The 12581-nt window shown below is 63.2% G+C and overlaps 1 protein-coding gene across 3 annotated transcripts in view; it reads left to right on the top strand.

Moving 5' to 3' along the window:
* Positions 1 to 779: 779 nt before the first annotated feature.
* Positions 780 to 12581, top strand: part of SLC30A3 (solute carrier family 30 member 3) — a 36614-nt gene continuing 24812 nt past the window's right edge. For 2 of the 3 annotated variants that reach the window (XR_013635523.1, XM_073335439.1), the window contains exon 1: positions 780 to 1036. Coding sequence is in view for 2 of the 3 variants with exons in the window: in XM_073335439.1 (XP_073191540.1) it covers positions 945 to 1036 (92 nt within the window). In the remaining variant the exon portion in view is untranslated. The remainder of the gene's footprint in view (positions 1037 to 12581) is intronic. The other variant, XM_073335437.2, reaches the window with a different exon arrangement.

Here is a 12581-nt window from a genome sequence, read left to right as displayed (position 1 = left end):
CAACTAAGGGGTACCTGCTTCCCCCACTAACCAACTAGGGAGCACTGTGCTCCTCATGCCCATCCAGGGGGGACTTTCCCCCCACCTCTGACACCTACCCCCTCCGGTCCCCTCATGTCCCCCCCAACAAATCCTGGAGCTCACCGGAGTTACGATGCCAATCACCCCCACCACCCCATCTGCCCAACATGGGGGGCACATGCCCCCTCCCCCACACCTTAGCTCCACCCCCTCCCACTGGTCTCTTCACTCCCCCACGCTGCGCCCCCCCCCGAGGCCCCCCCCGAAGGGGCGTGGCTCTTCCTCTTGCTGCCTTAGGGTCTGGAGCAGCTTTGGGGACAGGGCGGGTTCCCACCCCACTGCCGGGGCGCTGGGTCCGGCTCCCTGGGCGGGGCCCCAGCACTGCCTGGGGGCGCGGTACTAGGTCTGGGGGCGGGCCCCAGTGCTGGGGACGGAAGGTGTGTTGGGTAGGGCATCTCGTTCCAGCACTGGGGGCGGGGCTCTGACTCTGTGGGCGGGGTTTCAGAACTGGGGGCGGGGCTCTGGCTGTAAGGCGTGTGGCCAGGCCCTAGAGAGTTGCTTGGCCTTAGGTGTGGGGCTGGCTCCGCGGCTCTGATGCTGCTCCTCCTGGAGGGGACGGGGACGGGGACGGGGACGTGACTCCCGATGTGGGGGCGGAGCTTTGGCTTGGGAGGCGGGGCCAGGCCACGGGGGCGGGGCTCTGTGTGAAGGGGCGGGGCTCTGCGGGCACTGCTGCCCGCAGTCCGCTGCCCGCACACACCTGGTCCGGAGCCGCGCGGTGCCGGCTGCCCAGGGTCCCGCAGCCGGGGCCGGTGCCGCTCGCAGCCCCCTGGGGAGCCCGACCCGCCGGAGCTGGCGGGACTCGACCCGCACGAGCCGCGGGCTCAGCCCCGCACTGCCAGGGCGCAGCATCCGGAGCCGAGATGGACCCCGCGTCTGGGGCGAGGGACCTGGAGACCGCTCGCCTGGTGAGCGCCCTGGGCAGCCGCAGCGCCGGCACCCGGCGCCTCAAGAGGTAAAGGGGCCGCCAGCCCTTCTGAGATGCGCCCCACGGCCTGCCGCCCGGGGCCCCTCCATCCCTCCCTCTGTCCCCCTCCATCCATCCGTCCCCTCTTAAATCCCCCTCCATCCCTCCCTCCATCCCCCCTCCATCCATCCCCTCTTAAATCCCCCTCCATCCCTCCCCCTATCACCCTCCATCCATCCCCTCTTAAATCCCCCTCCATCCCTCCCCATCCCCCCTTCATCCATCCCCCTATCCCCCATCCATCCCCCCTTAAATTCCCCTCCACCCACCCCGTCCATCCACCAATCTGTCTGCACCCCCCACATCCACCCCTCCATCCATCCCCCCTGCCCCCTACATGCCCCCTTAAATCTCCCTACACCCTTCACCCACCCCCCCTTCCATCCCCCTACATGTCTCCCTCCATCCACCCCCAGCCCCTCCATCTCTCTGTCCTCCAGCCCCGTCCTATCCCCCGCCAGCCGCTCCGTCCGCTGCCCCATCACCCCCGCCAGCGCGGGGAGCCGGGCACGGGGCCAGGGCTGCAGGGACCCCGCCATCGGGGCCGCCTGACCGGGCGCGGCTCTGCCACGAGACCGGGCGGAGGCGGGGATGCTGCCCCTGGACGTGACCCTTCTCCAGAGCAGGGAACCGGGAGCGCCCCGGGGGGAAAGAAACCTGCGGCCCTCCCCGCTGCTGCCCCCCTGCTGTGCCCCGGCCCCGGTCCTCCCCCCTGCATCCCCTCCCCACTGCGCCCCGGACCCGGTCCTCCCCCCCGCCTTCCCCCCCACGCTGCGCCCCGGACCCCCGCCTCTTCCCCCATGCTGCGCCCCGGACGCAGTCCTCCCCCCCACGCTCGCTGCGCCCCGGACCCCCGCCTCCCCCCTGCTTCTCCCCTGCTGCGCCCCGGAGCTCCCCCATCCCCCCTCCTTTCAGACACAAGCTCGTTCCAGCCCAGCGCCCAGGACACGTTCCCTACAGAGACCCAGAGCCCGCAGCGGGCCCCACGGGGGGGGGCACCACCCAGCCTCCTGCAGGGGCTGAAATGCCCAGGAGCCACCCCCCAGTGTGTGTCTGTAGGGGAGAGTCGGTCCCTCTGCCCCCTGTGTGTGTCTGGGGGGGTTGGGCCATCTGCCACCCCCCCATGCGTCTGGGGGGGTCAGTCCCTCTGCCCCCCCGTGTGTGTTGTGGCAGGAGGGTCAGCCCCTTTGCTCCCGCCCAGTGAGTGTCTGTGGGGTCCTGTCTCTTGGTCCCCCTTTCCCCATGCCCCATGGTAAATGATTGTCGGCGATTGGCCTGCGTGGTTTGTGGGGTGGGGGGAGTGTCGGGGCTCCCAGGCTGTGAGGGCCACTGGGGACTTTAGGGCTCTATGAAGGCCATGGTGCAGGGGTCAGAGCCCTGCTCTTCGATGGGGAGGGGGGACTGGGCTCCCTGGGATCTCTGCAGGCGGCAGGAGAATGGGGGTGCGGCAGGAGCCGGGGACTGTCTGGGCGACTACCCCCCAGGCCGCAGTAACCACGGGGTGTGATCCTGCTCTCAGGCTCGCTGCTGCGGTCGGCTTTGCTGGGCCACTGCACCAAACGCATGTGACTCCTGGTGCTGGGCTGAGAGCAGGATCCTGGCGGGTGGAAGCTGGGCCCTGGGGAGCAGCGGGCACATGCTCCTCGCCCCCAGCTACATCTGTATCAGCAAAGAGACCACGCTGCAGCTTCCGCAGGGCCAGGGGCGGGGCAAGGGGTGCCGGGAGGAAGCGGGGACATTAACCAGGGAACTGGTAAGGTAAGCACTAACAAAAGCTCCTGGAGCAGGCCAGGGGTGCAGCTGGGGAGGAAGGTTGGGGCAGGGCAGGGAGCCGCAGGGGATTTTCCCCTCTCTGGATCCTACCGCAGGAGGTGGGTGCCACTGGGTGGTCGGCAGTACCCGTCTGGGAACCTGGCTGGTACTGCCAGTAAGATCTGCAGCCTCAGGGCATGGGGCCTTTGGCACAGACCCTCCCTGGCTGGTAGAAGGGCCCAAATACCCCGCATGGTAAGAGCCACTGAAATCCTGGGCTGTGGGTGACTCCAGCCCTGCACACCCCCCGCGGGTGAGGCAATGGCCACCTGGCGCCGGGGCATTTCGTTTCTCCATGGGGGGCGCACGCGTGGCCCTGTGCTGGTGCCACACAGATAGCCAGCCCCGCCAGGGCCCCTCCCAGCCCAGCCAGACTCATCACTCTTCCTGTCCCCGCGGGGCCTGGGCCCAGAGATAAGCCCTGGAGGCGAAGGGGAGGGGGACTGGTGAGCTGATGCATGGGGCTGGAGATCAATGGGTCCATCCCGTGGGGGAGGGAGGCTGTCGCCTATCTCTGCAGCAATGGCTAGCACGGCACACGGCGGCCAGGCCACGAGCCCGAGAACGTGGCCAGTGCCACATCCTCACCGCTGCTGGTACCCACAGAAGCTAGACTGACCCCTGCTGCAGGACAGCCGTGCAGAGCCCCCGGGGGCCAACAGCCAAGCCGGGCTGCCTGGGGGCTGCCCCCGGGCTGGGTGCGGTGCAGGGAGCTCTGTGCTAGGCCTGCACAGGGCTCAGCACCCGCCCCCCCACCGACACAGGGAGGAGGCCGGACAGCAGCTGCTGAATGGCCCCTACTCCTAGTGAAGACAGGCTTTACCATCGCGGGCACCTGTGTGAGCCCTGTCATGGGCCCACAGGACCGGGCTACAGCCCAGCCTGGGAACAGTCCCTGGGAGGGGCCTGCAGTGACCCAGACCCCTGGGGTCTCGCTCTTCCCCCAGGGGAGCCACGTGGTCTCACCGCCTCCTGAGACTGGGCCCCTGGGGCTGCAGACCCCTGCCCCACCCCGGGAGCTCCGGGCAGCGAGTCCAGGACAGATCCTGGGGGAGACGTGTCCTCTCCTCAGGGATCAGTGCCCCTCGCCCAGCGTCTGCAGGGACACTTGCCCAGTGCTGTGAAACCAGGCGGGTTTATTGGTCTCCTGGCACATGGCCCAGGCAGCCCCTCGGGCAGCCCAGAGAACTGACAGTTACAGCCCAGCCCAGCTGCAGTGACCCCCATGGTTCAAGCTCTGTTCCCCCCGTCTGTCCGATCTCCTTTGTCAGACTCCCGGGGTGCCCCTGACTGCTCCCCACAGCCCACACTTAGCCCCCTCCACCCCCGGGCCTTTGTTCCCGAGCTGGGGGATGGGGCTCAGCCCCCTGCAGAGGGGCAGGGAATCCCCGTCTCTCTGGGTCGCTGGTCACCAGGTGTCCACGTCCTGGCCATGGATCTGCCCTTCTCTTCTCAAGAGCTGCATGGAGATGGGACCTAAGGGCCCAGGCCACCAGGCGCCATCCACACCTGTGTCTTTGCCTGCCCTGATAGCAAAGAGTCCCTTCCCCCCACTAGGGAACAATGCAGCATACAGGGGAAACTGAGGCATGTACAGGACTCATAAACATCTTACAGAAAATTCCCACTTCGTCACAAGCCTCTGCTGAGAGCTGGGGCGTCCGCACCCAGAGCTGTGCTTTCAGACCAGCACTGCCTCCCTCACACCTGACCCAGGAGAAGTGGAGGGACCTGCCCCCACCCGCCCCACTTGGCCTTGATCCGTATGCCCTGGGGCATGGCCCAGGCTTTGGGAGGTGCTGGTTTAAAGAGCGGGGTGGGAGCGCGGGGAAGGGGGGTTATAGGAGCAGGGGGAGTGCGGGTAAGGGGGGTGATGGGAGCGGGAAGGATGGGGGAATGACAGGGTCGGTTTTCAACCGGAACGCCTGGTGGAAAAGGGACCCTGCCGACCGGGCCGTTAAGTCTGGTTGGCGGCGCAGCGGGGCCCTGGGGCTAAGGCAGGCTCTCTGCCTGTCCTGGCTCCCCGCGGCTCCCGGAAGCAGCCACCAGGTCCCTGCAGGCCCTAGGCGCACGGGCAGCCAGGGAGGCTCCGCGCACTTCCCCCGCCCCTAGTGCTGGCTCCACATCTCCCATTGGCCAGGATCCATGACCAATGGGAGCTGCGGGGGCGGTGCCAGAGTGGTAGGCAGGGAGATGGGAGAAATTGGAGAGTGGGGCGGGGGAGCTTGCAGGCAGGCGATGCAGGAGAACCATGTGGGGGAAGCCCACAGACTCTGGGTGGGGCTGGGGTGAGGGGGTTGGGGTGAGGGAAGGGCTCTGGGCTGGAGCAGGGGGTTGGAGTGTGTGGGGGGGGTCAGGGCTCTGGCTCGGGGTGTGGGCTCTGGGGTGGGGCTGGGGATGAGGTGTTTGGGGGGCAGGAGAGGCTGGGGCAGGAGGTTGGGATGTTGGGGGTGTGTGACAGTGGTGCCCGTGGAGCCAGCTAAGGTCATTCAGTCAGGGTGAACTGCAAACAGAACAGGGCGGACAACCCCAAACGCTGGTGGATATTCCACTACTTAGATTAACCCAGCCAGCACAAACCAGCTTCTCCAGCACCTCCCTGGGTACTCAGATGTCCAAACAACGCAGTGCCCTTAAAGTGCCCAGCCTCCAGCCTCCATCCAGACACACACGTCAAACATAGGATGCTAAATTCTGAAAATCTTATTTCATCACAGAAAAGAAAAGATTCTCCTGACCCCAAAGGACCAAGCCCCAGACCCCGGTCAAATGATAACTCAGATCTTACCCCAAATACACGCTTACAGTCAATCCTTAGTAACTAAACTAAAATCTATTAAAAAAGAAAAGAGAGCGCATGCTGGTTAAAAGATCAGTATACAGACAGACTTGGGTTCAGTTCCTGAGGTTCAGATACAGAGCAAAGCTGAGTTTGTAGTTGCCAAAAGTCCTTTTAGAAATAGTCCACGGGTTACAGTCCAATGTCCATGTTCAGGGTGACTCCAGTCAGTGACTGGGGATCTCAATCCTTATGGCTCAGGGTTTCCCTTTCTTGAAACCCAAAGCAGATCTGAGATGAAGAAGGATCGTGTCCCAAGGTCTTTATATATTTCCAGCAGCCATTTGGCCTGAGAAAACAATCGGCTTCACTTTCCTTCTCCTAAACATCCTGACAATTAGCCCAGGGTAATTTATCCATTAAACAGTTCAGACACAGGTTATCACAACCTTCAAAGAGCCATATAGACAATCATACTATGTCACTCAAGTGTCTTCCTAAATGTTAATATTCCTTTTTTTGATCTTTGACTCAAAGCCATGGTAATAGACAAGATTTGTTTGTTGACATCACAAGACCTGAGCGAACATCTCCCCTTCTCTCTCTGACAATGCCAGCTGCATTTCAAAGCTGTGTTCATTTACAGATCTTCCTAACCCTCTTTAGTATCTTCCTAACTAGTCTTTAAAGCTCGGCCATGGGTCAGGTCAGTCTGGGAGTTCATTAACTCTTTCTGGCCCTGTCACCTTTCAATGAGATATTAAATTACACTCATAACGTTACAGGGGGTGAGGGCTCTGGGAGGAAGTTTGGGTGTGGGAGGGGGCTCCAGGCTGGGGCAGGGAGTTGGGGTGCAGGGGCCCCACAGCACTTATCGTGGCTCCCGGGAAGCAGCCGCCAGGTCTCTGCAGCCCCTAGATGGACGAGTGGCCAGGGAGGTGCCTCCTCAGGGAGCGTCTCCCGGCCATGCCCAGCCCTCGGCCCCACGGTTCTACCCACTAGCCACAGCTGCCTTGAGCAGCCAGGGTGGGGCCTGGCCCATGGGGCTCCTGGCTCTGGCCTGGGACTCAGGTGCCCTGCCCGAGCTCCAACCAGCCCAGGGATGCCAGTGCTGCCAGATCTGGGGGGCAGCTCTTTGGGCTCCCCGCTGGATCCCCAGTCCTGGGACAGAGCCCCCCTTCCCCAAGCCCCCAGGTGGCCAGCGACAGGCCCCGGGGGGAGGGAGAATGGGACGAGGGGCGTTTTTGGGGTCGGGAGGGACGTGGAGCTAGGGCTGCTGTGTGGGGCGAGGGGTGGGGGAGGGGAGCGTGGGAAGTGACACATTGTTCTGCTGCCAGAATCACCAGCTGCTTTGTAGCTGGAGCCATTTGTGGGGTGCTGAGGCGTGAAATAACTAACCGCTCTCAGGGGAGCAGGAGCAAGATCGGCCGCCTCAAGACCCCTCTCCTGCCTGCAGTGCCGCTTGCCCCTGATGCACAGCTCCGTGCCCCCCAGCTCTGCCGGTGCCCCCCAGCTCTGCCGGTGCCCCTCACTCCCAACCCGCAGCCCCCTCCCCCGCCCTGGGTCTCCCATCCCCAGCTCTGCCGGTGCCCCCCAGCTCTGCCGGTGCCCCTCACTCCCAACCCGCAGCCCCCTCCCCCGCCCTGGGTCTCCCATCCCCAGCTCTGCCGGTGCCCCCCAGCTCTGCCGGTGCCCCTCACTCCCAACCCGCAGCCCCCTCCCCCGCCCTGGGTCTCCCATCCCCAGCTCTGCCGGTGCCCCCCAGCTCTGCCGGTGCCCCTCACTCCCAACCCGCAGCCCCCTCCCCCGCCCTGGGTCTCCCATCCCCAGCTCTGCCGGTGCCCCCCAGCTCTGCCGGTGCCCCTCACTCCCAACCCGCAGCCCCCTCCCCCGCCCTGGGTCTCCCATCCCCAGCTCTGCCGGTGCGGATGTGAGGATGTGACGCAGCAGGGAGGGGGGAGTGTTGACCTGGGAATGTGCCCTGGGGATGGGAGACCTGAGAGCCTGTCACCTGAGCCAGGAGGGGGAGGGGGAGGTAACACCTCTGCCCAGGAATGTGAACAGGGGCTGCAGGAGGGAGCCTGCTGGGGGGGTTTAGTTTCAGTTTGGGGCTGGGTGGAGGAACACAGGGAACCCCAGGGCTGGGGTCTAAGCTCCCTGCTCCCCCAGAAGGACGTGATTGAGGGGTCCTGGGGGTACCCACAAGCTCTGTTTTTGGACTGTGTTCCTGTTGTCCAATAAACCTTCTGCTTTACTGGCTGGCTGAGAGTCTCAGTGGATCCCAGGAAGAGGGGTGCAGGGCCTGGACTCCCCCACACTCCGTGACAACTGGTGGCAGCGGTGGGATGTACTGCACCCCGTGAACGGCGCTTCCTGCAGTAAGTGACTGGGGAACAGTAAAATGAAGGGGAATTGACGGGGACCAGGCGTGCTGAAGATTCAGAGAGAGACAGTTTCAGGGGGCAGTTAACCCCTGGGAGTGTGTGACCAGAGAGAAGGACTTTTGCAGTAACAGGGTCCCCCGGGGGATCGCAGCGAGCGGTCCCAGGGGCGGAAGAGTCTGCAGCTCAACCCTGGCAAAGAAGTGGTGACCTCAAGAAGGGCTCGCACACTAAGGGCTTTTCCTGGAAACCGTAGAAAGCTGCCCGGCCTGCGAGTGGCCAGCAGGGAGATGTACGCTAAACGCCTTAAGAGCGACCTGGTGGAGCTGTGCAGGCAGAGGGGGCTGCGCACTGGGAGGTCCACCAAGGAACAGCTGATTGCCCAGCTGGAGGAGAGGGATCGCTTGGATGACCCGATCCCTGTCCCTGAGGGAAGCCGCCCGGCGGACGCAGCGTGGGCCCTGGGGCCTGACCAGGCTGGGAGGGGTCAGACTGCTGCCCAGGACACCCCGAGACCCTTCCTACCTATGCCTGGGGGAGGGGTTGGGGGAAGCCCAGTGAATACCGAGGGCACCCTGACCCCGGCACCCAGCAGGGGATCCTCCCGGCGGAACTCCCCATCCCTGGAGCGGAGGCGGCTGGAATGGGAGAGGGAGATGAAAATGAGGGAGCTGGAGGATCATGGAAAGCAGTGTCAGCATGAATGTCAGGAGAAGGAGAGGGAGCGTCAGGAGAAGGAGAAACAAAGACAGCATGAACTGGAGCTGGCCAGGCTGAGGAGCAGTGGGGCGCCGGCTGTGGTGAGTGAGGGGCGACCCAAGACTGCAAGGAGCTTTGATAAGTGCTTCCTGGCCCAGCGGAAGGAGGGGGAGGACATAGATAGCTTCCTGACGGCCTTTGAGAATGCCTGCGAGATGCACAGGGTTGACCCTGCGGACAGGCTCCAGTTCCTCACCCCCTTACTGGACCCCAAAGCCGTGGAGGGGTACAGCCGGATGACAGGGGTGGAGGCAGGGGACTATGAACTGTTCAAACAGGCCCTGCTCCGTGAGTTTGGGCTGACCCCCGAGATGTACCGGAGAAGGTTCCGGAGTCAGCGTAAAACGCCTGAGGTCACCTACCTACAACTGGTCAACCGGATGCAGGGGTATGCCCACAAGTGGACAGCAGGGGCCCAAGCTAAAGAGGACCTGCTTGACCTAATTGTACTGGAGCAACTGTATGAACAGTCCCCTTCCGACCTGAGGCTGTGGTTGGTGGACAAAAAGCTCGAGAACCCCCAGCATGCAGGGCAGCTGGCCGACGAGTTTGTGAACAGTCGGTCAGGGGGTAGCCGGGAGGAGCCCCAAAAGAACAGGCCCCCCCCGATGCAGAGAGAGAGTCACCAGGGGGCCTCCCAGCGGGGAAATAGGGAGAACCCCCTCCAAAGGGGAACGCCTGGCATTGGGCCCCTCCGACCCGCTCGAGGGGACCAACGTGACCTGAGCTGCTATCACTGTGGCCAGAGAGGCCACGTATGGTCCCAGTGCCCCGGGCTCAGGGACAAATTGAGCAGACTCAACCTACCCAGGGTTAACTGGGTAGGGACTCAGCTGGACGAAGGGCAGACGACCCAGGCATGGGGGGCTACCAGTTTACCACCTGCTCAGGGGGGAAGAGTACCCCAGGCCAACTCCGCCAGAGGGCTGGAGGCTCTGGACTCAGGGTGCTCGGTTTACAGGGTGGGTGCGGGGCTGTCCCTCCGGAGAGAGTGCCTTGTTCCCCTGGAGGTGGATGGGAGGAAGGTCAATGGATACTGGGATACGGGTGCAGAGGTGACGCTGGCCCGGCCCGAGGTGGTGGCCCCAGATCGGGTGGTGCCCAACACCTACCTGAGCCTGACAGGAGTGGGCGGGACCCCATTTAAGGTGCCCGTGGCAAGGGTACACCTGAAATGGGGGGCCAAGGAGGGCCTCAAGGATGTGGGGGTGCACCACCATTTGCCCACTGAAGTTTTGAAGGGGGGAGACCTAGAGGACTGGCCAAGCAAGCCCCAGACCGCCCTGGTTGTGACCCGTAGCCAGAGCCGGCGAGGGGCACTGCACCCTGACCTTGGGGAGGGTACCACACCGGAGGCGCAGGACCCTACCCTGGTGGGGAGGGAGCGCCGAGGGTCACGGCTCAGAGAGGCTGTGGCCTCAGACCTGGTCACTGAGGGGGAACCGGGCCCCATCCCTTCCCCAGCCGCTGAGTTCCAGGCCGAGTTGAGGAAAGATCCCTCCTTGCGGAAGCTCAGGGACCTGGCCGACCTCAGTGTGGGACGGACCATGAGGAGAGGCTGCCAGGAGAGGTTCCTGTGGAGAAGGGGTTCCTGTACCGAGAATGGGCTCCCACAAGGGAAGTAGAGTCCTGTGGGATCAGGAGGCAGCTGGTGGTCCCCCAGAAGTATCGCCGCAGGCTCCTGTACCTGGCCCATGACATCCCCCTCGCAGGGCACCAGGGAATCCGGCGCACCCGGCAGAGGTTGCTACAGAACTTTTACTGGCCCGGGGTCTTTACCACGGTCCGGCAGTATTGCCGATCCTGTGACCCCTGTCAGAGGGTGGGGAAGGCCCGGGACAAGGGGAAAGCGGCTTTGAGACCTTTGCCCATCATAGAGGAGCCTTTCCAGAAGGTGGCCATGGACATCGTGGGGCCTCTCAGCAGGACGACCCGGTCGGGGAAGAAATACATTCTGGTCGTGGTAGATTTTGCCACCCGCTACCCCGAGGCAGTGCCCTTAGCTTCCATTGAAGCAGACGCCGTGGCCGATGCTCCTGACCATTTTCAGCCGAGTGGGGTTCCCCAAGGAAGTCTTGACAGACCAAGGCTCCAACTTCATGTCGGCCCTGCTCCGGTCCTTGTGGGAGAAATGTGGGGTCCGGCACGACTGGGCCTCAGCGTATCACCCCCAGTCTAATGGGCTGGTGGAGAGGTTTAACGGGACGCTAAAGATGATGCTGAGAACCTTTATGAACCAGCACCCGCAGGACTGGGACAAGTACTTACCTCACCTGCTGTTCGCGTACAGGGAGGTGCCCCAGGAGTCGACCGGATTTTCGCCTTTCGAACTGTTATATGGCAGGAGGGTGAGGGGCCCCCTGGACCTGATGAGAGACGAGTGGGAGGGGAAGGCCACTCCCGATGGAGAGTCAGTGGTGGAGTATGTCCTGATCTTCCGAGAGAGACTGGCTGAACTCATGGGCCTGGCCAGGGAGAATCTGGCCAGAGCCCAGAGGAAGCAGAAGGTCTGGTATGACCGCACGGCGCAGGCCCGTGCCTACACCACCGGGGATCAGGTGATGGTTCTCATCCCAGTGAGAAAGAACAAACTACAGGCCGCCTGGGAGGGCCCTTTCAAGGTCGTCAAGCAGCTCAATGAGGTAAACTATGTGGTGGAGCTGTCGACCCGGGCGCACCACCGCCGGGTGTACCATGTGAATATGATGAAGCCATATTATGCCAGGGGGAATGTGGTGTTGGCCGTGTGTGGACATTGGGAGGAGCAGGGAGATGACCCTTTAGTAGACCTATTACCTGGGACCAGAGCTGGTTCCCCCCTGGAAACAATTCCCCTCTCAGATCACCTAACCCCTGCCCAGCAAGCTGAGGTCAGGGGGGTGCTGCATCCGTACCGACAGCTGTTTTCCAACCAGCCTGGACGCACTAATCTGACTGTCCACCGGGTGCAGACAGGGTCGCACCCGCCGATAAGATGCTCCCCCTTCCGAGTCACAGGGAAAACTGCTCAGGACCTGGAAAGAGAGGTCCGGGACATGCTGGCTTTGGGGGTGATCCAGCCATCTGCCAGCCCTTGGGCCTCGCCGGTGGTGCTGGTCCCCAAAAAGGACGGGTCGGTCCGGTTCTGTGTGGACTATCGGAAGCTCAATGCCATCACTGTATCTGATGCCTACCCCATGCCCAGACCGGACGAGCTCCTAGACAAGCTGGGAGGAGCTCGGTACCTTACCACCATGGACCTTACAAAGGGCTACTGGCAAGTGCCGCTGGATGCAGATGCCCGACTGAAATCAGCCTTTATCACCCCTCTGGGGCTCTATGAGTTCCTGACCCTGCCTTTCGGCCTCAAGGGAGGGCCGGCCACCTTCCAGCGCCTGGTGGACCAGCTCCTGAGGGGGATGGAGAGTTTTGCCGTGGCGTATATTGATGACATCTGTGTCTTTAGCCAGACCTTGGAGGACCATGTGTCTCAGGTTAGACAAGTGCTGGACCAACTCCAGGGGGCTGGGCTGACTGTAAAAGCGGAGAAGTGCAAGGTGGGGATGGCGGAAGTATCTTACCTGGGGCATCGGGTGGGGAGCGACCGCCTAAAGCCGGAACCAGCCAAGGTGGAGACTGGGATCAGAGACTGGCCCACTCCCCACACCAAAAAGCAGGTCCAAGCCTTTATTGGGATGGCAGGATACTACCGAAGATTTGTACCCCACTTTAGCACCATAGCCACCCCCATCACTGAGCTATGCAAGAAGGGGAAGCCAGACAAGGTGGTCTGGACCGAGCAGTGCCAGGAGGCTTTCCGGGC

This window comes from Lepidochelys kempii, chromosome 3 (genome assembly GCF_965140285.1).
Source record: "Lepidochelys kempii isolate rLepKem1 chromosome 3, rLepKem1.hap1, whole genome shotgun sequence".
NCBI lineage: Eukaryota > Metazoa > Chordata > Testudines > Cheloniidae > Lepidochelys > Lepidochelys kempii.
Note: the sequence above shows the minus strand (reverse complement) of the source record. Positions and strands in the feature narration are given on the sequence as shown.